Consider the following 25,744-nt stretch of genomic DNA (forward strand, 5'->3'; position numbering starts at 1 on the left):
AGCGGCTTGCTGCGCATGCGCAAGTGTTCCCACGCCATGGTCCTGAGCGTTCAACCTCTTTTCCCACCATGCACCGCGGCGGCACTACCAGCGCCCCACCTCCCGTCCTTTACCTCCTCCTCTCCCGCCCGTCTGTCAAGGGAGGCGGGCCTTCGCCGCGCCGGAAGTGAGCCCTCGCTGCGCCATCTCTATGGTAACGGCGGCCAGAGGCGGGGCCGCCGAGCCGGAAGTTGGGACCGGGGAGACAGGAGCCTAGGGTGGGTATTTGCGAGCGCCCTTTCTGCCCACTCCGCCCCACAGAGGCGCCCCCTTCTCTCCTCCCACCCGGCGGCGGCGGCTGTCCTAAGTAGCCACGTGACTTGGGGGGGTTGAGCGGGAGGGATGACTCTCTAGCCCTCCCAGGCCCTTCTCTCTGGTATGGACGACTAAAGGTGTTGGGATAATGGGGGGGGGGGGAGAGACGAAACCGTGGGGAGGGTCCTATCTGGGGCGGGGGCAGAGTCGAGTATCGTGGCGGGGAACTGCGAGAAGCGCATAATGGGGGCCAGGAGAGAGGGGGCTTAGCCCTGGTGCGATATTGCGTGGTGACAGTTGCAGGGCGGGGGGGGGGGAGGGTCCCCTCTTGGAGGGCAGAGGCCTGTGGAGGGGGGGGGGACATACCTATCTTGCATATGTCCTTTTCGAAACCGCCTCCTGCTGAATTCCTGTCCAAGCTTTTCTCGGAGGAGCTTAAGCTAAGGCGGCATTCGTGGTTGTAGTGGTTAAGCGCTGTAGACTCGTAATCTGGTGAACTGGGTTCGCTTCCCCGCTCCTCCACCTGCAGCTGCTGGGTGACCTTGGGCCAGTCACACTTCTTTGAAGTCTCTCAGCCCCACTCACCTCACAGAGTTTTGTTGTGGGGGAGGAAGGGAAAGGAGAATGTTAGCCGCTTTGAGACTCATTTGGGTCGTGATAAAGCAGGATATCAAATCCAAACTCCTCCTCCTCCTCCTCCTCCTCCTCCTCCTCTTCTTCTTCTTCTTCTTCTCCTCCTCCTCCTCCCTGACTTGAGTGGGGATTTGGACCTGGGTTGTCCCAGGTCTCCCCTCAACACTCTTTAACCATTTAAGTGTAATGGGGTGCCCCTGTCTTATGGGGGGGGGCTTGCTGTGTTTAGATCCTTGGTGAGGACTGTCCCACCATGATCGTTAATGGAAACCTCAGCTTTCCCCCTAATTTTATTATTTCTGTTGATGTACTTTGGAGAGGCTAACAGCCTAGTTGACGAAGCACACACACAGTTATAAAACCCAATACAAATGTTTTATGCAGTTATTTCAGTTTTACAGAGCTATGAGTTTTATCCATGGAATACAATATGCCGTTATGAAGTGGGCGAAAATACAAATGGTCATGAGTAGCAGGGGTTCTGCAAGTCGGGATTCTCACTGAGGGCAGACGAAAGAGGATGGGACTCTCTCTTCCGCGTCATATTTGTGTGTGGGAAGCTGTCTTATTCCCAGTCTGCATTGGTTTATGTAACTCAGTCTTGCCTGTGCCAGTGTTTTTCAACCTTAGGTTGCCAAATGTTGTTGGACTGCATCACCCCTGACCGTTGGCTAAGCAGGCCTAGGATAATGGGAGTTGTAGTCCAACCTAGCCTAGCCTGGTGAATAAACCTGGGCCTTTCTCCACACAAAACATGTTCAACCGATGCTCCTAACACATGTAAGAAGTTCCCTTTCAATGTACCAGATCACTGGGACATCTCACTCAGTGTTGGCTACATGCTGATGGAGAGTTGCTTTGCAAAGTTTCAGAAAGGGGTCTTCTCCATGCTCCCATCACACATACACACATCCCTATTGATTGAAAGCTTAAAAATGAATCAGAACTTCAATGTATGAGAGCCTTGGTAGAAGATAAGGTTCCTGTAATCACGATCAATGTTGCTAAATTCTGTGCAGCCGCTATCAGGCGCAGAAAACAAGAGCTTTCCAATGTCAACATGCAGGCGAAGGCAAATACTTAATTTTATTCATGCTGTCCAATCTTAAATTGTTGTTATGGCCTAATCTGTATTGAAATTGTCCTTTGTTTTTTCCGGTGTTATGTTTCGCTGACTAGCTGTACGAGTCAATCTGGTCTGTGACCGTTTAATAAAATTTGATTTGATTGAACCTGGGATCTTTTGCATGTAAATAATATTCTCCTGAGCTACAACTCTTATGTATTTTGTTATTAACCATGATCAGGAGGGAACCTCCTCTGAGTATTAGATGCTGTTAGTGACAGCAACAAGGGAAGGGTCTGCTTGTGAGCTTTCCAGAGGTAACTGGCTGGCCTGGAAATAGAAGTCTGGATGAGTATCTACCATTATAGTTTAATGGAATGGAGCAGGGATGCTTCTTAGGACTGGGTGCTGAGGGCTGTTTGCACAAGAAAACAGTTGCCTTCATGGGATTTTTTGTGAGACTTTTAGAACCTGCTGGAAGTCAGAATGCGGGATTTCATTGGTTTCTGCATGAAAAGAATGTTCTACTGATACTCGTACTGTTTTCTGTTTCCAGTGTATTCTGTAGCATAAAGTACCAAAACTATATCCAGACTTTTGAAACCTGTTTTGGTGGTGTGGATGTTCCAAGAAAAAAAACTGGAAATGTTTCCTATCTAGATTAATTTTCTGATGCCCTACAGAGTAATCTAGTTTAGCATGTTTATTTTTAGGGATTTTTTTTTTGGGTGGAAAAATGAAGGCCAGTGTTTATTGCTGGCATCTCAAAATGTGAAAACCCCTGCCCCAATTTAAAAAGATTATTTTCTCATACATCTATATATTTGAGTAGGAATAATAACTTCAATGCAATTTCTTGTATTTGATGACTAGTCCATAAAATCTTATGCTGTATAAAATTTGTTAGTCTATGCCACAAGATTCTTTGCTATTTTTGCTGCAACATAGCTGCCGCTCTATAAATCTCTTCTATGTTACACTAGCCAAACATTATTCTTCATTGGGTTTGGGATGAATGTTTTGCCATTTCGTCTCCTGCCTGTAGTCCTTGGCTTTATGTATATGTGGGGAGTGAAATCTTTTTTTAGGATCATTCTTAGAGGCAAGTCTCATTGAGTTCAGTAGGAATCATTTTGGGTAAATGTGCATAGGATTGACACTTTAGCCTTCAGGTGAAATAAGTTTTTTTCAGTGTTGTCATTTTCCTATAACGTTTTGAACTGAAACATTTTCCAGTGTCCTGAATTAATTAGGATAAGATTTGGCATATTTTACTTACATTAAGTAAACAAAAATAATACACATGCCATGTTCATTTTTCACACCATGTCCCCAAATATTTGTGTTTTCTTGGTGGGGAGAAGAAATTAGCAAAGCACATTTTTAATGTGGTTTTATATGTTCAAACAAATTCAGAGCTTGGGTTGGATATTATTATTAGTGGACTGTTTGTCACCGTTTTAAGGCATGGCAACTCCTAACTTCCTTTACATTAGTTACATTTTAATGAGACATTGGAAATAGTTAATGCACTCCTTTTAGCAAAAGAGGTGAGAGGCTATTTATGTATGCTTCCTAGGAATGGTCACCTGAAAAATGTTAATTACAACTTTTGAAAGTGCCTGGTTTGATTGGTGTTGGCTGAGTTCACACGCAGCCTTAAAATTATGACTTACCAATCATGGATTTGTTCAGCCTAAATAAATCACAACCCTAGCTTTAGATATAATGCAAAGCTACTCCTTTCTTGGCTTATTGATCTGCTCGTGCCAAGGGAGAAGCAAAAGGGAAGCAGTTGGGCTGAGTGCTGGCACATAGTATGAACACATTATGGTTTATTCAGCTAAAAATCTTGGCTTACTGTTATGTGCAAATGCAGTCATTGTGTCCATTCATGTATCATTCATTATAACTGGTTTGATGAAGATGCATTTCCAGAAATGGAAGTTCATCCACAGTGAAATAAAATGGTGGAAAATATTCTGATTTCTGATGCCACCAATTGCTCTCTTTAGTTACTGTCATGTATTCACCCCCTTCTCCCTCAGTTTCCTTGACTGAGGACCATTTAAGCTCCATCCAGGTGTCTGCTTGGCAGTCCAGTCTTGCAGCTCACATGTAGCTTTGGGAAAGGGATGACCCCTGTGCTCAAAGTGAGAGAAGAAAGGGATTTGGGTGGTTAGGTTAGGCCAGACTCAGGTAGGCCCCCTTGAAAAGAAGCAGGATGGTAATCATCATCATCATCATCACCATAATCATAATAAATTATTTATACCCTGGCCAGGACCGGGCTCGGGGCGGCTAACATCAAAATATAAAATACGTTAAAAACATAAAGTCAACCAATCAATTAAAATACAGGTTAAAATCAGATTAAGATCAAAATAAAATCTGATGGCAACCCACGAATTATAACTATAGGGGTTGGGGACATTAAGTGCTCACCAGGCCCAACTGTTTGTGCTGGTCTTATATGGGCCGGAGGAGTTAGGGAGGCCACTTACATGCAGGGTCTTATGAAAGGAAGATCTTATAAAAGGAGGGGGGTCAGTCTGGGCCCTGACCAAAGGCATGGCAGAACAGCTCCATCTTGCAGGCCCTGCGGAAAGATGTCAAATCCCGCAGGGCCCTGATCTCTTGCAGCAGAGTGTTCCACCAGGCTGGGGCCAGGGCCTGGTATCCAGCCCCACCCCACTTCAATGGCTGGGATGGCCTCAGTCCCTCCAAATCTATCTGTGTGGAGAGTCAAAATGAGTTTTAAAAGAAGAAGTGGCAGTGTTATCATCAGAGTTCTCTGAAAGGCTGTGAGAATTGTAGGAGTCTAGAATGGAATCAAAGTTTCAGTGCCGCAATGGAGGTGAAAGGGAAGGTGGTGACCATTGCAGAAAGAAGCAGCCAGGCCTAAGACTTGGGACCTTGCACCTGTATTGCAACTTTCCAGTGTCTCATCCTATATTTTCTCCCTTTGAAATCTCTCCTGTACAGGTTACCTGCAGGGGAAAAAATGGAAATGAAACGGCTAAGCGTCTCCCTGGTTGTGGTTTTGTTCCTCGTCCTGGTCCTGCAGATCTTGTCTGCTGTCGATTTTGATCCATATCGGATCCTTGGAATCAGCAGGACAGCTAGTCAGGCGGACATTAAAAAGGCCTATAAGAAGCTTGCCCGGGAATGGTGAGTGATTCATGAAATGGAGCTGGAATCACAGTGTATCATGCTTAGCTGCTGTGCTGAAAAACCGCCCGCCTCCTCCTTAAAGGCCTGCCAGCCTTTCTTATCATGTTGTACACAGCTGTAGACAGCATGAAAAATGAGTGTTAGTTGGGGTAAAGAACCCAACCAGAGCCCAGAGGTCCATAGATGTTGACTTACTAGCGAGACATTATTTTGGGTTGCTGCCAGTCCTCCACCTTCTGGCATGCACAGAGGGCTTGGGAGAACATCAGGCTTATCCCTCATTTGTGCGGGGTATGGAGGAGTTAAGAAACAGTAGGAGTCCTTCTGTTTCTTCCCTGCTGAAGAGCTTCAGCTGAAATTAGACCTTCTGGGTGTCCTGCTTGCCAGATAGCTGGATGCACTTGCTCCTGTTGAGCTGCTATATTTGTGGTTGCCTGCACAAGCCCTAAGGACAGAAGGGGCTCTGTGCTGTTGGTAAAAAGGGAGCCAGCAAATCAAGGTGCCTCAAGGAGGAATACTAGGGAAAGTACTAGGGATGCGGGTGGCGCTGTGGTCTAAACCACAGCATCTTGGGCTTGCTGATTGGAAGGTCTGCATGATGGGGTGAGCTCCTGCTGCTCTGTCCCAGCTTCTGCCAACCTAGCCATTCAAAAACATACCAGTGCAAGCAGATAAATAGGTACCACTGTGGTGGGAAGGTAAATGGCATTTCTGTGCGCTCTGGCACTCGTCACAGTGTCCCATTGCACTACAAGTGGTTTAGTCATGTTGGCCACATGACCTGGAAAAGCTGTCTGTGGACAACACCAGCACCCTCGGCCTGAAGCGAGATGAGCATCGCACCTCATAGTCGCCTTTGACTGGACTTAATTGCCCAGGGGTTCTTTAACTTTACCTATCTTACTAGGAAAAGTATGTGCTGGAGGTCAAATACAGGGAGACCTAGGTAGCAGAGTCTGTTGACTTTGTCTTTGCATATGAAATGTTTGTGCCTTAATTAGTGCCAATTCTCTCTTCGCATCAGGAATCAACCCCCTGTAGTAAACCTGTTCAAACATCAAACAGATTAAGCCTTAGTGACATATTCTTTAATTAGTGTCAGTTCTGCCTGCACAGTGCCAGGGTTGAACTAAATCCAACAGCCTTATGATCAAACTGCTCATGGTCTTGTTTTCTTTCCATTCCAGGCATCCTGACAAAAATAAGGACCCAGGATCAGAAGATAAGTTCATACAAATTAGCAAGGCTTATGAGGTATTAGGCACACTTTTCTAACTTCATGTTTTCATATTTAAGTATTTAAGGCTTCTGTTTTAAATGCAGCCTTTACTGTAAGGATGAGCAGTCCTGCCTCTTTCCTTCCCTGGTTCTGGTGTTCTGATTTAATACCTGCTACAGTTTTACCCTGGCATGCCACACATGTAAATCCATAAATGTTACCGTGCCCAAAATGATCACACTTCAGAGTAAAATCTTACTGAGTTTCAATCAATCGTTTTATTTTTGTACATAATTGCAAAAGATCCATAATTAGCAAAAGTAGTCATACGCATTAAATAAAACACCCAAAAGTACACATTGAGCAATTTCCGCTTAAATCATAAATAGATAGAAAGAAAAGATACAAAACGCGGGTGGCTTTGGGTAAAACCTCAGTGCCTAGGACTTGCCGATCGTATGGTCAGCGGTTCGAATCCCCGCGGCGGCGTGAGCTCCCTGGCTGGGGTTGATGGGAATCGAACTTCAACAACTGAACATTGGTTAACTATAGTCTAATCCCCTTTTAAAGCCATCATCTTGTGGCAATGAGTTCCATGAGTTAGTTACATCTTGTGTGAAGAACTGCTTTCTCTTGTCTGTCTTGAATCAGCTGGCAATCAACTTCTTGGGTGATACTTAAGTTTTAGTATTATGAGGGGGTGTTCTAGCCCAGCTTTCCCAACCTTGGTGCTTTCCGGATGTTTTGCACTACAACTTCCATAATCCTGACCAGTGGCCATGCTAGCTGGGGCTGATGGAAGTTGTAGTCCAAAATATCAGGAGAACACCATTTAGATAATGGGCCTGTTTTAGTGGTAGTGAAATTTAGCCATCTGGATAAAGTTCACCACCACCAAAACAGATATACTTTTGCAGATTGAACCCCTCCCCACGAAACTAGGATTAATATGGAAATATGGTAACAAGGATTAATATGGAGATCCTGGCATGGAATTTTCATCTTGTAATGTCTTTTGAAAAGTAGTGTTTAAAATGTTATTATCGCAGCAATGATATTCCTCCAAGGAACTCAAGTTGGCGTACATGGTTTTCTCTTACCCCATGTTATCCTCACAACAACCCTGTGAGGTAGGTAGGTTAGGTAGGTGAGTGACTGGCCCATGGTCACCCAGTGAGCTTCATGGCCAAGTGTGGATTTGAAACCTGGTCTCTCTCAGGTCCTGGTCCAAACACTAACCACTATACCACACTACCTGCTCTATTTACATAAGGCCATCCAAATACATTGGGTTGGATCCAGGCTGATTTGGTTGAATTTAGACCCTGTCGAAATAGGCAGGATGCAGTCATGACTTGTTGCAGACTTGTTTCATTGGGATGCTCATTCAGTTAACTTAACCTGGACCTAGCCCATCACTCCTCAGTATTTCACAAAGCATAAACCGGTAACATACACTTAAGAGCGTTGGTGTTTGTCCCAAACAGATCCTGTCCAATGAGGAAAAGAGATTAAATTTTGACCGTTATGGCGATGTGGGGGAGAACCAGGGCTACCCCCATCAGCAACAGTCCCAGCACCGCCCGTTCCACCACTTCCACGAGAGCTTTTATTTCGACGAATCCTTTTTCCACTTCCCGTTCAACTCGGACCGCCGCGACTCCTCTGACGAGAAGTACTTGCTGCACTTCTCACACTACATCAATGAGATTCTGCCCGACAGTTTCAGAAAACCTTACCTCATCAAGATCACGTCGGACTGGTGCTTTAGCTGCATCCACATTGAGCCTGTGTGGAAGGAGGTGGTCCAGGAACTTGAAGGGCTGGGTAAGAAGAGAAACGTGTTTGGATTAGCATCACCTGCATCCAAAGGGTTTGGGGCAGAAAAATGCATGATTCTACCCTCTCCCTGGCCAGTTTTGTGGCATTCCCAAAGGAAGGATTAGACTCTGATTAATAGAAGACACACAGAGGCTTGACCAGCAAGACTCTGGGAGGGGTGCGTATAATAATAATAATTCCTGTCCACCCTCCGGCCCAAGTTGTTTTATTCCCAAAAGAACCTTTTACACAGTGTACGTAAAAATCAATTAGATTTCCTCTGAGCATTTCAAAAAACCCCCACGTGGAGACAAAGTTAAACTACAAAACTAATTTAAGCATGCATACTTCTGGGGTAAATAAAACAGAACTAAAAAGGAGGAATGCATTCAGCAACCCTGGAGGTCATAAACAACAATAAACATGATAGGAAGGATGGCAAGGAAGATAGGGATCTTTATCACCTTCATGTGAAAAACTATTTCCTGGCCCTAAGATTAACAAAATCAAGTAAGGCTACATCAAAGAAACTGCCTACTATCTTTTATGACCCAGGATGCATGCCTGGCAAAGCAACTGGCCACTGGCCTGTGTCCTATGGTGCTTATACGTTGCTTGTCAGACAGAGAGAAATGGGCAATAGAGAAAATGGCCAGAAATGCAGAGGGATTTCATCAGAAATTATTGTCAATGAATCGAACTCAGTCAATGCTATGCTTTCATAGCTGACACAGTGGCTTGATGCATATTTTATAATTCCTCATAATAATCCCACCTGACCCCCACACTCTGGATATTTGCACTCCTACAAGTTTGAAGCCAGTTTGCTCAATAGAAGATGCATGGACTTAGGGTTTAGCTAATCTCCAAAGGGCAAGCCCCCCCCCCCCACCCTCTTGAGACACATAAGCCACATTTACACCATACATTTAAAGCACTACGATGTTCATTTAAACAGCTACCCCCCCAAAAAAAAAACACCTCTGGGAGCTCTAATTTGTTAACGATGCTGAGAGTCGTTAGGAGGCCCCTATTCTGCTCTTGAGGGATACCATTCCTAAAATTCCCTGAAATAAATGGACCTGATTTAGTCATGTCCATGAATTTCAGTGGGTCTTTCTATTGGATTCAACCCAGGGTTCTTGGTTTACTCATAAGGTTGTGGTGGAACATAGTGAACAGAGGTGGCCTCATAGGGTGCTGAGCAAGGCAGCTGAGGGCTTTGCAGGACATCACCATCCATTTGTATTTGGCCTGAGTTTTCCTTTCAGAGTCTGGCTGCGTCTTCCCTGGGCTGCAGCTGCAGTAATTCAAAAGCAGTGTGCTCTGAGAGGGCCACTCCAATGTGCCTTGTGAAATAAATGAATTGAGCTACAAAAGGCTATTGTGGAGCTAGTGTGCTCACTCACGGAAAAGGTTTCCCGCTGCATGGCTGCATGACTCCCTGTTCTGGCCTTGCCTGCTTCCAGTCATCCTGTACTGAGGATTGTTAGTTCCTCTCTCTCTCTCTCTCTCTCTCTCTCTCTGCATTGGTGGTGACTGGATCGTTCCATCACTCCCAATTCAGTTACAAAACAAAACAAATCCTGCCCAGAGAAGAGGCTTTATGAAACATCACTACTCTGGGGCATGCATCTAACTTCCTTGCATTACATATTCCATTAATATAAACAGTGTGGGTTGTATTTGGCTAAGTCCTACTCAGATTAGACCTGCTGAAATTAATAAAACCTAAGTTGATCATGTCAATTTCATATCACCTGCACAACTGACTTCCTTCTTCACTTGTTTCTTGAATTCTTACTGTAAAAGCAAAACTTTTCAGGGGCAAAAGTGTGCCTTGGCTCATGGAAGATTGAGTAAACGCTGCCCTGGTTGCTGCATCAAGCCTCTGCATCAAGTCCAGTTCTGTTGGAGCATGAGGCTTGCCAAGGAAGGAGGGAGTGCCTAGTCACTGGTCCTAGCCAAGCAGAGGGTATGCAGGACCTTGGACAGCTCCAGGGAGCCCTGCTATGGTAGCTATGATGTTAGAGCAGTGTTTCCCAAAGAGGGTGACATCACACAATTTTTGTTCTTTTTGAAGAAGTTCTTTTGGAACCCATTTGGGCCATAAGCCACCATTTCTTCTCCTTTGAGGTCTCCTCTTCATATTCTTACATGTGAACAGGAATACCTACCTGTTTTGAACCTGTATAATGTGGTTACCTGTATAATGTGTTTTGAACCTGTATAATGTGATGGCCTGCTGTCATCAGGTGACTGATAGGTGGGTGGTCCTTCCTACCTGTCAAATGGCCCACAGGGGGACTTGGACCCAGTCCCCCACCTCTGCTTTCACACAGAGCTCAGTCTTATTCATAGGAAGCTGTCTTCCATTGAAATTGGCTATTGGTTCATCTAGTTTGGTGCGTTGACTGGCAGCAGTTCAGCAGAGTTGAAGATGTTAGGAACTGGACCTTTTTTATGCAGTACTTATGCTCTACCACTGATCTACAACCCTTCTGTTTCAGTTTCTGCTGCTGCAGAGAATGCACTAGCAGTTAATCCCTGTCCCTTGAGGCTCCTAGATGCTATAGTAAACATGTGATCACAGACTTCCGATGTTTTAGATTCCCTGAAGTTGTTAGAGACCATAGGAGAGAAGATTAATTCTTCTTTATGGTATCCTTCCTTCCCTCATTCAGGAGTGGGGATTGGCGTTGTTCATGCTGGCTATGAGAGGCGCTTGGCACATCACCTAGGAGCACACAGTACACCATCCATCCTGGGACTTATCAATGGGAAAATTACCTTTTTCCACAATGCAGTTGTTCGGGAGAATCTGCGGCAGTTTGTGGAAAGCCTACTTCCCGGTAACCTTGTTGAGAAGGTGATTATTGCCTCCTGACTTATTTTAAGCTCCTCTTTGCTATTTTCTGTTTTTGTTTTCATTAGCATTTTATTAGAGACTTTGTAATCCCCACCCCCCAAGATATGTGCCACCTAACCTCTTTCCCAACACTCTCAGATCTTCTGTGGATATTTGGGGGTCTCTTGTGGATTTCGGAATTACTCTGTTCTCTATACAGTTTTTTTTTGGGGGGGGGCTACATAATAGCCAGAACGGGGAAATGGGTATTGATGATTCAGTCTCATAGGATCCTGGGTTTAAAGTGAGTTGTCGCCAAGTCTAGAAATCCCATCCTTTGGTTAAGAAAGCTCCTGTAGCAACTGATCACCCATTGGCCATGTTTGTTCAGAATGCAAAAGCCAGGATCAGTTCAGGATCAACCTCGCAGATAAGCAGAGTTACTGTGGCTTGTTTTGCCTAAGGTTGGCTTTGTTTTTCTAGCCACTCCTGCTAGGCACCTCTGTAGCTGAACAACCATCTGGATCAGGGTGCTGGAGCAAACCAGTATAAAGTCAAAGTCATGGGTTTTGAACCATGGTTGATGCAAGCCAATTTTCTTAAGCCAGCTTCAATCCATGATTTTATATTGTGGTTTGCTGGTCACAGGCAAACCATAGTTAACTGGCTGAATAGGTTTGGATGTATAAACAAACCACAGTTGAGTTCAATAAACCATGGCTTTACAATACTGTTGTGTCTTTCTGTGCTGCATTTAGTTGGCACTAACATCAGGAGGCCCATGTATCTCCTGCCACAGTATTCCCCAAATGGTGCCTTCCAGATATTTTGGATTACTCAGCCCCAGCCAATACAGCCATTGGGAGCTCCAGTCCAAAACATGAGGATGACACCAGATAGGGAGAGGCTGTCCTAGCATACTATGTCAGTTGGCCCTTAGATGCAAGTTTGCAACTTACCCTTTTAAAAAAATATGAATCTGAAGCAGCATTCAGTGTTTGATGACTGAGACTGATCATTTCTGTTTTACATTGAAGATTACAGATAAAAACTACGTCAGATTCCTGTCGAACTGGAAGAAAGAGAACAAACCCCACGTGCTTCTCTTTGATCACATGCCCCTCGTCCCTCTGTTATACAAGGTAAAGGCTCTGCTCTGTACCTGGTTTTTGCCGCTTAGTAAGAAATGAGGCAGGGGAGGGGAGGTCCTCTGGCTTCCTTTGCTGGTGCATATCTGTATTAAGATGTACCAAAAGGAACAGAGTCATGGCACCGTAAAAACAATAAGCTTACTTTGGCATAAGCCATCCTTTCCCAACTTGGTGCCCTCCAGGTGTCTTGGATTACAACTCGCTAGTGTCACTGGGGGCCAAGAAGTCCAGAGGAGGAAATTGTGAAAGCTTTGGAACGAACATAAAAACATAAGACAAGACTACTGAATGACTGGCCCATCCCGTCCAGCGTCCTGTTCTCACCCTGGCCAACCAGATGCCTGTGGGAAACCCGCAAGCAGGACCTGATCGCAAGAGCACTCTTAAATCCTCACCCCACCCCACCCCACCCTGTGGTTTCCAGCAGGGCTTGGCAAATCCCTTCCTCTGCCACCAGTCCCTGTTCTATATTTTTTTCTGTGCAGAACTGCATGCACACAACTAGCAGGCACATCTCCTTGTCATTCGCTTCCTTGAATGTGGGTATGGCTGTAGCTCAATGGTGAAGGCCCCAACTTTAATCCCTGGCATCTCCAGACACTGGAGAGCCACTGCCAGTCAGTGTAGACAGTACTGAGCTAGATAGACAAATGGCCTTCACTCAGTAGAAGGCAGCTTTCTATGTTCCTGTGTAACAGTAGAGTGAAGACAGAGTGGGTTCCTGTCTATGTGTTGCACGTAATGTACCATGTAGCCCAACTGCATCCACCTCCTCTTTCTTTCCAGCTGACGGCGTTTGCTTACAGAGATTACCTGTCCTTTGGATATGTGTACGTTGGGCTCCGAGGTACAGAAGAGCTATCCAGCCAATATAACATCAACGTCTACACGCCCACCATGATGGTGTTCAAAGAGCACGTCGATAAGCCTGCTGATGTCATCCAGGTACGGTATGGCAGCCGCCACGCAAGGCTGCTTATGCGAGAACTCTGGCCCTAACAGGCAGGTGGCCAACGCTCAGCCTAACTTGTTTCTACGGTGTTGATAAGGATGCTTCAGATAGCTCCATCAGTCTCCATGACAACTTACAACGTCTTGTAAGCAAAGCACAGATCCTTACCTTAAAGAAGTTGCAATCCAAATCTAGACTGTTGGGGACCTGCAACAAAAGTTTGCAGTGCAGATGGATCCAGTGTTAGTCCTACTCATAGTAGACCCACTGAAATTAATGAACATGACTAACTTGGGTTCTTTAATTTCAGTGGGTATACTCTTGTGTAGGACTAAGACTAGATACAACCCACTCTGTTTAGGACTGCAGACTTTACTTAACTAGGGCTGCAATCCTTACCCAGTTACATGGGAGTAAGCGCCATTGAATTCAGTAGTACCTCTGAGCACACATGATTAGGATTACGCTGTTTAGTCATTAAACAATTCTGAAATAAAATTAATCAGGAAGTTCATATTTAAGGGCATTCTGGCTCCCTGTCTCCAGCCAGTTTGGCCAGGGTGTGTTTTTGTGTGACAAAGAATGATGGGGCTCGTCTTTTAAATATATATATATTCTTTCTAGCAACACATAAGTAGTTTTTGTGTTATTAAATTGTGAGTTTATCTGGCAGTTCCTGTCACATCTCAAAAGGGCATATACCTTGATGGTGGTATGTAATCTGCTGATGTATTTTGGTAACCTGCAAATGTATTTAAAAGGCACATGAATCATCAGCTGAAAATTCTGTGGTTGGTTGACAGCTTGGGGGTTGTTGTTTTCCAGGCCCGAGGCATGAAGAAACAGCTTATTGATGACTTCCTGTCTCAGAACAAGTTCCTCATGGCATCTAGGCTCACCAGCCAGAAGCTTTTTCAGGAGTTGTGTCCTGCGAAAAAGTCTCACAGGCAGCGCAAGTAAGGCTCATGGTGGTAGTGATGCTCCTCCATAGTGTGTTTGGTTTTGTAGGGGTTATTTGGGGACTTTCAAATCCCTTCTCATAATGGGATACCGAGAGCTGCTGGAGAATCTAGGCCTAAAAGAATTTGCAGGTGGAAAAGCAGAACTCTGCAGCTGTAGATGCATTTCCTTAACCAGTTTCAAGTATTTTGGGGGTTGCACATTAAAAATTGTTGGGCAGGTTTTGTAAGGTAAGGTGAGTTCAGAGTGACTTGACTTCCCTATCTGTTTTATGGAATCCTCCCCCCGCCCTTTTGATCGTTCTGCAGAGAAGGTATTTGGGGTTTTTTTGCGGGTTGGGGTGGTAGGAATTTAATAAGAGAGATTAGCTTTCATTCTCTTTCTTCCGTAAACAATTCTTTATATGAGCAGAGTCCAGATTTTCCCAGTAACGTGCAGGAACTAAGAACTGCAGTTTGCAAATCCCTGTCCTCACGTGACCTCCAACGAAGCAAGCCTTGCTCATGCTGAATGCTGAAAGAGAGCAGAGTGCTGGTGCTGTTTCAGCAACTGTCAAACTTGGACTGGGCTTATATAGAAGCAACAGGGTCTGTTCCGATTGCACCTCTTCAGTTAAAGCGTTCAGCCCATTCCAGCAGTCTTACTCAAGCCGCCCAGGGAAGAATCTGGTTGTACTGGGTCTTCTGTGATGGAGTTCTTATAAGTCAGAGGATGGCAATGTGACATCCTTAGGCCAGAGGGGCACAGCTACCATGGGCTCACTTTGCGGACTTGATTCTGGGTGTGGCCATGTGTTCAAATTCCCTTCTGACTCAGGAGTCCTTGACTTCAGCACCTGAAGAAAGACGATCTGACTCAAGGGTCATGATAATGTTGCCATTCCTCTACCAAGCCAGTAAAGCCTACAGAGGGACCCCCACCTCTTTTCCATAGTGCGTTCCTGTGCAGCCTTTCTGCAGCTCTGAGCAGCTCACAAAAATAAAAATACTCCAATAGTTAGCAGCAAAGGTGTGTGAAAACAGCATCTGTCGAACAACTACAAAAAGCACACAACCTTAAGCTTAACGTGCCAGGCGGTGCCTGATCAGAAGAACACAGCTAGCGCAGGGGTTGATAAAAGGGGAGAGGTGATCTCAAAAGCGAGAGGGGTCCCCAGGGCTTTAGAAACCAGGTTGGGCTCAGAAACATACTTGCCAGGGTGATGGCTACAGCCTGGGCAGAACATATGCAGGCCAGGTTCTACACTAGCGCAGGCTTCTGAGTTGTCTTCAGACCAGCATCCTGCAGAGGGCAGTGCAGTCCTCAAACCTCAAGGTTAGCATGGCTCAGCTGCGTGCAGAGTGTTTACAGAAAAAGAAGTCCCACTGCAGAGTCCCATCACACGGAGCATCCCCACAGGCAATCTACAAGATTCATTGCTCCCCAAGGCCATGGGCTGCCTGAATCCACCCAGTGCCCCCCCCCACATTGCTCCAAGGCCTTCTCTTCTCTCAAGAGTTCTTGGACTTTACCATAGTAGCTAGCCTTGGACAGAGGGACTTGTCCTGGCCTCCTCCAGCATGGGCAAAGTAAAATTGCCTTGCAGATTCTCTTTGCTGAAGCCAGGAGCTTGCTTGAAATCTCAGGGGGAGGGGAGCATATTTTCTGTTGAGGGCCACATTCCCTTGGTGGGTAATCTGACAGGGGCCACTGGCTGGCAGTAGCTGGAAGCAGAACTAAAAGTGGCTTCTATTCTTTCTCTCTGACCCTTTTCCTATCTCTGTATTGCTTGGGAAAGGACAGGTTTCTCTTGCCAGAGGCCTGAACTGATGGCTTGCAGAGAACTTTCAAAATTAGGCTGAGGGCTGCAGACTGCCCGCCCCTAAAGCAGAAAGGGTTGGAGTCCAAGTTCCCTTGATTCTGGCTGCATAGTGTTCTGGTTCCAGCCAAGTGACTTGGGAAGGAGTTTGAGCCAGCGTGGTGTAGTGGTTAAGAGCGCTAGACTCATAATCTGGTGAAATGGGTTCACATCCCCGCTCCTCCACATGCAGCTGCTGGGTGACCTTGGGCCAGTCACACTTCTGTGAAGTCTCTCAGCTCCACTCACCTCACAGAGTGCTTGTTGTGGGGGAGGAAGGGAAAGGAGAATGTTAGCCGCTTTGAGACTCCTTCAGGTAGTGATAAAGCAGGATATCAAATCCAAACCTTCTTCTTCTTCCCTGTGAACAGTTGCTGTCTCTTTGGGTGTGTGTGCCTTCAGTATTGTCAACTAGTCCTATTACGTTTCTGACAGGGCAGTAATTATCTCTTCCCTCGTGATGTTCTAGGTACTGTGTGGTCTTGATTACCGGTGAGGGCGATAAATACACTGTGAGCTATGAAGCCTTTCTGGCTTTTGCTCTGGCCAACACGAAGGACACCCTGAGGTTTGTGCACATCTACAGCAACTACCAGCCGCAGTTTGGGCACACTTTGCTAATGGACGACGAAAGATTGCACGGGAAGTCAGCCGTGAGTGTCCTGCCTGTGTCCTCCAGCCCAGCTGCATCTTGCTGGCTCTTTCTAATTCATTGCAAAACGTTCCTTTTGTCCCATGTTTCCTGGGTCAGTTAGCAGCACTTCAGGGAAACATTGTAAGAGAGCTTTATAAAAAAATAATGATTTGAAATGTAAAAAAATTGAACCGAAAACATAAAAAAATGGGTTGAGATGAATCATAAAGCCCTAATTTCACTGCCTTGTCTGCAGGCTGGATCCGCCCAATGTGACAGTTCTTTTTGGCCTAGCCACAATGGCCTCGGAAGCCAAACGGGGAGACTTGGCAGGCCTAAGTAGGCCAGTGGCCTAGAGATTCTCCTCCCCACCACCACCACCATTTTCTTGTGGAAGCATTTTCTTGTAGAAGGTCAGGATGGGAACATAAAGTGTGTGGGGGTGGTTACAGGGCTGTGAAAAATAGGGATTAAGTCCATGCATCATTTTGCCACTGCCCGTTCAGGCAGAGGAACTGAGTGGGTGAGGCAATGAATCTCCAACTGCAGGTGATGGCAGAAGGCCAGGTAACTCCCACCTGGATGTAATGGGCCAAAGACACCACTTCTTTATCTGTGCTGTGGGGCAAAGATATTGGTGTTCCGCAACTTTGACCTGTTGCAGGATCTTAGCCAGACCCAGTTGAATGTAGCAGAGCATACACAGACTTCCAGGAGCGATCAGTTGCAGGAAGGAAGAAGGAAGCAGGAACAAGACACTGCTACTAGTAACTTGGTTACTTAGAGGTGTTTATTATTTACAGCAGACTCACAAGTTACTATATACAAGAACAGAAACGGATCTTAAACTAGCTCTCTTAACAAACTCCAAACGACTCTCAGAACACCACACTGACCAACACACTACCCAGTCAGGGAAGGTCATGAGTCATCATGCCTGTGTGGAGACCTTAACCAATAGTAGAGCTATATCCAAGGTCCCATATCTCTAGGCAGAATAACTCCCTCTGCTCAGTCTTCTTGGCATTCGGCCAACTCTTAATTGCTTTGTGTGAAGCTGCACTTAGGCAAAATCCCAACAAAAGATTTCCTGTTGCCTGGAGCTTCAGGCTTGGGGCTCTGGGCTCAAGTGAAGTCCTAAACCTGCTCCTTCTTCCCTGGCTAGACACACTCTTGGAAGCCACGGCTGGTTTCTCTCAAACTGTATTGAAAACTCCCCCACAGCAACTTGTGGTTTAACCCTCTGCTTCTCGCCCAGGTGGTCATCTTGGAGAGGCGCAACAATGCCGGGCGAGTAGTCTACAAAGCCCTCGACGAGCCCTGGAGCGGCAGTGAAGAGGACAACTTCATTCTTCTGGACCTCCTGGATCAGCTGAGGACAGACCCAGGCATTCTCTCTTCTGATACCATCCTGCCAGACTTGAACGATGAACTTGCTCCTGTAAGCATTGTGGGCGTTTAACAGGATACAAGCATGTGTGTGTGTGTGTGTGTGTGTGTGTGTGTGTGTGTGTGTGCTTGAGGGTGATGGGATCTCGATGCAAAAAGCCTTCAATTCTCTATGTCAAGATGAGTAAATAGACTCACAGCCCAGTGCTTACACATTTCCTTGGACATAGCTGCGCATGCTTTAGGCTGCTATCCTCTGCACTTACCTGGGAGTAAATCCCATTGGATGCATTGGGGGTTACATCTAAGTAGACCTGCATAGGTTTGCTGCATTCATTTAAATGCCAGAATAATGAACAGAAACTGTAGCTGATGGATCGGAATCACCCTTTCCCCTCTGCTCTTTCGGTGTGAACACAGGTTTTCTTCCTCCGATGGATCTATTCCGCCATCGACTATATATCAGACAGCTGGGACAGCCTCTTTCACAGCAACTGGTATGGATTCTGCATTAATAGCAGCCTTTCCTTGATTCGCATTTTTGGAGTGTCAGAAACCGGGGGGTGGCCTTCTAACGTTTAGGCATGTTGTGCTGATTCCTATGAAGATGGCTCAGTGGCTACTAACCCAAATGGCTGTGTTCCGCCTCCACATTCAGAGACAATAATGCTTCAGAATACCAGTTTCTGAAAACCACAGGAGGAGAAGAATTGCTCCTGTGCTCGGGTCCTGCTTCCCAGTTTCCTACCAGTATCTGGGTGGGAACAGGATGCTAGACTCGATGGGGCAGTGGCCTGATCTGGCGGGGCAGGTAGAGCAGGTACTTGTTTAGAGAGGAAGGGAGCAGGTCTGAGAGCCAGCCGGGAGCCTAGGCAGCTGGTGGGGGGAGGGACAGCGAATATCAGGATCCAGTGGCTCTTCAGGATCACTGGCAGTGAGGAGATCTGCTGCAGGGAGAGGGGACTTCCAGTTTGAACCCGGACAGGTTCTCTTCTGATTCCTTCCATTTGCACATTCTGGATCTTCATGCATTTACCACGATCCCCTATGATAAAGTGTAAAATTTGCATGGAATTAGAAGTGCTCAAGGCAAAAGTTAAGACTGTCAAAGTGGTTTGAGCCAGTTTTGGGTGGGCCGCTAGTCAGCGCTTTGGGTGGAGACATTCTGCTTCTGGACCACCAGGAGTTGCTCTCCCTCTCCTGAGCCATTAGTAGACCATTGTGTTTGTATTATTATTATTATTATTATTATTATTATTATTAATTATTATTATTATTATTACTGCTGCTGCTGCTGCTGCTGCTGCTGCTGCCACCTAATATTAATAGTGATTTTTCCCCCTGCAAATATATTTGATGCAGGCTATAAAGCATGCCTGAATGTGCAAAACAGTGTAATAACAATTTGAACCTTTGTAACAAAATTCCTCTCAGACCTTGGGCCGTTGAGGGAGCACAGTACTTCCTAAGGGGCACAAGGGTGAGGGAACTGGAGAGGACAGCAAAGATGGACAGAAGGGAGCCAATTCTCGTATTGGTTCCATTTTCACCTCATTCAGAGGTGGGGGAAGAAGGCACAGGCTGTGGATTTGGTTTGACACCGGCCCTCACTGGTGATCCTCTTTTGCAGGAGAGAAATGATGCCCCTCTTATCGCTGATATTCTCAGCCCTCTTCATCCTTTTTGGGACTGTTATTGTTCAGGCTTTCAGGTAAGCAGCCGTATGTAGTAGGTAGGTAGGTAGGTAGGTATTTTTTTTGACCTTTGTATCCCTTCACGGCCGAGGACCCTCGTACCTACGGGACTGCCTCTCCCGGTATGCCCCACGGAGGACCTTAAGGTCCATAAATAGCAACACTCTAGAGGTCCCAGGCCCTAAGGAAGTTAGATTAACCTCAACCAGAGCCAGGGCCTTCTCAACACTGGCTCCGGCCTGGTGGAACGCTCTGTCTCATGAGACCAGGGCCCTAAGGGATCTGATTTCTTTCCACAGGGCCTGTAAGACAGAGTTGTTCCATCTGGTCTTTGGCTTAGAATCAGTTTGATTCCCTCCTCCTCTTTCTTTTTCCTTTCTCCTCCTGTGAAGAGGCTGCATCCTAATGTTTTAATGTTGTATTTTAATATTGTTTTTTAAGTTGTATTTTAATCAACATGTTTTTATTATTGGTTGTTAGCCGCCCTGAGCCCAGTAGTACCAGCATTGGATAAAACCCAAGCTCTGTAGGTGGTTTACATAAAATAATAGGAAATCTTTAATAAAAACTAATTTTTTAAAAATAGTATAAACAGAAGACCTAATAAAATTATCAGGATATAGATAAAATCAAGGGGTTTTAAAGCAAATACTCACAGTAAATGGAAAATGGGAATAACGGCGTTTCCGTGCACTGCTCTGGTTTGCCAGAATCGGCTTAGTCATGCTGGCCACATGACCCGGAAGCTGTACGGTGGCTCCCTCAGCCAGTAAAGCGAGAGGAGCGCCGCAACCCCAGAGTTGGCCACGACTGGACCTAGTGGTCAGGGGTCCCTATACCTTTTTAGACACACAATAGTCACACTGCAGATGAATTGATCTGTCCCTGTCCGTGATCCCCCAACCTCTTCCCCGCCTGAAAGCACAACTTGCTGTTTTTCAGCGACTCGAGCGACGAGAGAGATTCGCCTCCCGACAAGAAGGATGAAAACCCTCCAAAGGGCGAGAAGAACGACACAAGTTTCACCAAAGATAACAGGTTTCTCCTTAGTTCAGCCTTCACCGGCCTGGAGTCCTCCAGGTGTACAGGACAACAACTCCCATCAGCCCCAGCCAAGACAGCCAGTGGTCAGGGATGGTGGGATCTGTAGTCCAGATCTATCCGCAGGGCACCAGGTTGGCAAATGCTTCCATAGCTTAGCACTCTGCTTTCCTGGGGTTGGCCTTTGCGTCCCCTGGGCCAGAGGCAGTGGCCAGGGGTCTAGAAGCGTAGCCTTCACTAGAGGTGATGGAGATGGACTCTTGGGCCTTGTTTGCCCCTTGCCAGCAGCCAATTTCTGACCTGGGCTGCCTGTTCAACTGGGGCAAGGACTCTGTCCCAGGCCCTGCTGAAACGCAAACCTTTGCATGCCTTCCACCGCAGCGTGAGTAGGCTTTGGCTCAGTGATGGAGCATCTGTCCTGCCTGCAGCAGCTCTCCAGCTCAGTTCCCAGCAAGCTCCTCTCTGAAACCCTGGAGAACTGCAGCCAGCCAGTGTGACATGATCTACAGCAGCTTCCTCAGGCTTCCGTTGTCTCAGAGGAGACATCTGAAGGGGGTTTGGGAAGTTTGTTGGGCTGAGAAGGTCGGGCAGATATGATGAGAGAGAATGAGGATGGAAGAAAGCAGAGAACCTTCTACTTGACTTGTCTAGGGGAAAGTGACTGAAGGTGTATGTGCAGCTGAAACTAGGGAAAGGCTGCAAGCTCTCTGGGGTGGAGCATCTGCTTTGCATAGAATTGTAGAGTTTTTGCCCAATGTGGGGCTCGAACTCACAACCCCGAGATTAAGAGTCTCATGCTCTACTGACTGAGCCATCCCAGCATGCAGAAGGTTCAGTCAGACAGGTTCAATCAGAGATGACAGTGGCAAACTACATGGACCCAAACGGTCCGCCTTCATAGAAGGCAGCTTCCTCCAAGAAAGCCTTTTTCACAGAGGCTTTTCTCTAGGCCATAGAGCTCTGTGGACATATAGAAGCTAAAGTTCTGCTGCTTCCCCTTGCTCCCATGCAGGTGGCTCTCCTTGCTTCCTGCTGAGCCTCTTCTCTCTCCCCTTCCCTCTCAGGATCCCCAAGAAGGGCTTTGTCGAAGTGACCGAGCTGACAGATATCACCTACACAAGCAACCTGGTGCGCCTGAGGCCTGGGCACATGAATGTGGTCCTGATCCTTTCCAACCCCACCAAGACGCCTCTCCTGCAGAAGTTTGCCCTGGAGGTCTACACTTTCACTGGGTGAGTGTGGGGCACCGTCACTGGCCAGAGTTATGTTGGAGGTGTGTCCTGCCATGGGAGAAAAAAAAAAAGGCATTTGCAGCTTTCCAGAGTCTAAACGGAAGAGCAGGATGCTTATTCCATCCATGATGATTAGTCTGTTTAGAGTCTTGTGTCACTCTTGCAACAGCACAGTGAAGTTGGTCACCTTTTGTGCCCATTCTGTAGATGGGAAGCTTGAGGCTGCAAAATGGTAGTTGGGCTGTGCTGAAATGGGGCTTAAAATCACCTCCTCATCCCAGTCCTCTCCATTTTTATCCCTTGGGTCTTTCCTCTGGCTTTTGGAAGGCTAGGGGAGGCTATTTTTTGAAACCCCGAAGAGCTAGTGTTGGTTAGTGTCAACAGTACTGTGCTAGATGGACCAGTGGCCTGACAGCTTTCCTATGTATCTTCCTCGCTTCAGATGTGTGGGGAGGACATATCCACCTCTGACTTGGATAGGAATCCCTCGCAGTTGTGTGGTTGCAGCGCCAATTTCAAATGGGATGATGTCTCATTCCCCTGTGCTGGCTTGCAGGTCATAAGTAGATCCAGAAAATGGGTATTTCTCAAGGGGCTACTGGGTGATGGGCTAAGTCCCATTGTGGCCTTGATTGGGGTTCAGCAGGGTCTGAATGCATTTGACTTGCTTGAGGCGGTGGGGTGGGGTAGAGGACAGATCAATTTAATTTGCTTTGAGTCCTGAGAAGCTCCCCCTTCCCTGGCTGGAGGCATGCAGGAACCAGTGAGCCTACCCTGGCAGGCAGGGTCACATAACCAGCTCTTGAGTCTCCAGCCCAGGCCCTTCCCTCCCCGACTTTGATCAAGGCAGTTGCTTTAGCTCAAGGGCGTGGCTAACCATTTTTGGCCCAAGTGCCATATTCACCCCAGCCAGCCTCAAGCAGTGTGTGTGGCCACTCCACACTAGGGGCATCCCAACCTCTCCACTTTAATTTTTCTCTTTTTTTCCACCACCAAAATTATGGGGTCTTAGAGGGCCGGAAAGCTTGGTTTGGAGGGCCAGAGCCAGGGGATTAGACACTCCTCCCCCCAGCTCTTCTGTTGTTTTTCAGCTTCTAAGCTTACAGTGGTACCTCGGGTTACAGACGCTTCAGGTTACAGACTCCGCTAACCCAGAAATGGTACCTCAGGTTAAGAACTTTGCTTCAGGATGAGAACAGAAATTGTGCAGCGGCGGCATGGTGGCAGCGGGAGGCCCCATTAGCTAAAGTGGTACCTCAAGTTAAGAACAGTTTCAGGTTAAGAACGGACCTCCAGAACGAATTAAGTTCTTAACCTGAGGTACCACTGTACTGGGTTCTGATTGGGATGCTAGAAGTAACCCCCTTTTATCTATCTGCCACGAATGCTTCAGCTGAGATTCCTGCATTGCGGTGGGTTGGGCTTGGGGGGGTCGCTTCCAACTCTACAATGTTACAATCCCCTCCTGCATCACTTTTCCAGGAGCAACTGCCTCCACTTCTCCTTCCTGAACCTGGACAAGCATCGGGAGTGGCTGGAGTACGTCTTGGAGTTTGCGCAAGACGCCGCCCCCATCCCCAACCAGTACGACAAGCACTTCCTGGAGCGCGACTACACGGGCTACGTCCTGGCCCTGAACGGGCACAAGAAATACTTCTGCCTCTTCAAGCCTCGCAAGTCGGAGGAGGACGGGGATGCCCCGGGGATGCCCTGTGATGAATCTGACCTGGGGGAGGTCCGTGGGAAGCCGTCTTGCAGCCCGGGGGCGAGGTCGGTGAAAAACAAACTCAACAAGCTCTCCCTGTGGATGGAGCGTCTGTTGGAAGGGTCCCTGCAAAGGTTTTATATTCCCTTGTGGCCTGCGCTAGACTGAAAAAACAACAGCAGCGGCATAAAATTTTGAAAAAGGAAAAAAAGAGTTTTTTCGAAAGAGAATCTCTATCTCAGCAGAGACGTTGAAAGAGGACAACTGCAAGCATATCTCTTTCTGGAGTGTCGGAATAGACGGTAGCTTTTTAGATGAATCCTCCTAGGCCCAGTGAGTTAGAAACATCCTTCCCGCGCCTTTGACCTAGGAGCGATCGTGGCGGCGAATGCACTGGCGCCTGCTCTTCGTACCAAATGGTTTGAATGCTTGGAAGCCGTACAATCAAAACTGGTTCACAGTCGGTGCCCCTGTCCTCCACCCCCCCCCCCCCCGCTGTCCCAGCCTGCTCCAGTTCCGCCTCTGGGTTTTTCTCCAAAGTCGATGAAAGCATTGCTGCTGTGGGAACTCTCTTCTTTGCCTATGGATGGTTTAAAATGTTTTTGGTTTTCTTTTGCTGCCACTCTCCCCCCACGCAGTCTACAGAGAGCTGTAATCATCCCTACCTGTTGGTTTCCCACACATGCCCCGTTATCCTTTGTATGTACCAAATAGCTGACAGGGCAGGATGTGTATAAGGGCGGGGAGGGGGTGAAGGTACTAGCAACCCACTTGCATGCCCCCTCCAGCCCTGGGTGCAATATAACCCAACAGGTAGAGTTGACCAGCTCAGCCTTCAGCAGGGCAGGGAGTGGCTAGCTGAGCCGCAAACACTGTACAAGAAGCAATGAGCCATTTTTAAAATGTATGTCCCTTTCGATGCCTTCCTGCTTGCTGTCTGATTTGTCCTCTTCTTTGAAAGACTTGTAGTTTTACAGCCATACTCTCAGAACCACATCCATAGAGCTACAGACTGCTGCTAGCCAATAGCTGTGTGTGTATGTGTGTATGTTTGTAGAAGGCAGAAACTCCTGCTTGTGAGTCGTTCCCTGGACATCCCTTTCCCTCTTGCCCTGAAACAGCAACAATACATCTGTAGGACAGTAACTGAGCGAAATTGCCTCTCTCAACATGGCCTCTCCTAGGATAAGGTTAGGATTCAAATGCCAAACTACTGAACTTCGCGGCTGTCTGTTCCATGGCAATGCGATTTTTCTTTCTTGCCACCCTTTTCTGAAGCAGGTTTCCAGGGGCCTGTTTGTTTACAAAGGGGCACGGCTGCCTGGCTACTTCCCCTCCTGCCGCCTCTCAGAATGTGCCGCTCACCTTGATCTGGTTGACTTTTTCCTTGGAGCCATAGGAGTGGTCACATTTTTAAGCTGCAGATTGCTTTCTAATTTAAACTTAAGCCCAAGGGTTGCATCTAATTCCAGTCCTACTCAGAGGACGCAGGCGCATCAAAGTTGATGCACATAATTATAACTTAGGTCCATTGACTCTAGGGGGTCTGCTCCGAGTAGCACTTAGTTGGATGCAACCCTACAACACGACGCACCATGGGCCATGCGTCTTGGATGGGTTCGTAGGGTGTATATTTGAAAGCTTCCCGTGAGAAAACAAAAAGAAATGAGCCGCTCCTCTGCGTAGCACATCCTAGAGAGAGAGAGAGATGTAGCAGAGCTCTCTCCCTGATGTGCTTGCTCTCTACTTGCAGGGAGCTCTTTTTCATTCAAAAATAGGACAGCCAAACCTCACAAGAGTGGCCCAGAACTTTGCGGTGTGTAGAACAGCTCTTGGAAATAGAATATCTTGCTGACTTGCTAGTGGTGCCTTGCAACGGGGAATTGGGGATGGGATGTGCTTGGTGTGTTCTTTCTTAAAAAGGAAAAAGAAAAACAGAGCAAGCAGTCTGCCTCTCGCAAGAGCTCTCTGAAGTGCCGGTTTGTTTGTGCTGGGTCTTCCCTCGTCACAGGAGTGACTCTGGGTGGATCCTTCCTCCCCCCCCCCCCAAGAAATAGCGGTGCACCTGCTACCTGCCTATCAAGGCAAGTGAAA

At 47.0% G+C, this 25,744-nt stretch overlaps 2 protein-coding genes across 3 annotated transcripts in view; both read left to right on the forward strand.

The window, feature by feature from the left end:
* Positions 1–25,744, forward strand: part of LOC309346951 (chymotrypsin-like elastase family member 2A) — a 207,434-nt gene that overhangs the window by 24,754 nt on the left and 156,936 nt on the right. The gene's annotated exons all lie outside the window — the stretch shown is intronic.
* On the forward strand, positions 22–24,777 carry DNAJC16 (DnaJ heat shock protein family (Hsp40) member C16). Of its 2 annotated transcripts, none has more exons than XM_081870910.1 (15): positions 22–257; positions 4,979–5,164; positions 6,355–6,421; positions 7,874–8,213; positions 10,892–11,076; positions 12,093–12,197; positions 12,993–13,151; positions 13,984–14,114; positions 16,425–16,608; positions 17,848–18,030; positions 18,399–18,475; positions 19,609–19,689; positions 20,615–20,710; positions 21,778–21,945; positions 23,428–24,777. In XM_081870910.1, exons 1-15 carry the CDS (start codon positions 37–39, stop codon positions 23,816–23,818), a joined length of 2,574 nt encoding a protein of 857 aa, XP_081727036.1. In that variant the 5' UTR covers positions 22–36; the 3' UTR covers positions 23,819–24,777. The 2 variants fall into 2 exon arrangements, with proteins under 2 accessions (XP_081727036.1, XP_081727037.1); XM_081870911.1 differs by lacking the exon at positions 22–257 and adding an exon at positions 264–415.

The sequence above is a fragment of the Podarcis erhardii genome (genome assembly GCF_964252035.2).
Source record: "Podarcis erhardii genome assembly, chromosome: 7".
Classification (NCBI taxonomy): Eukaryota; Metazoa; Chordata; class Lepidosauria; order Squamata; family Lacertidae; genus Podarcis; species Podarcis erhardii.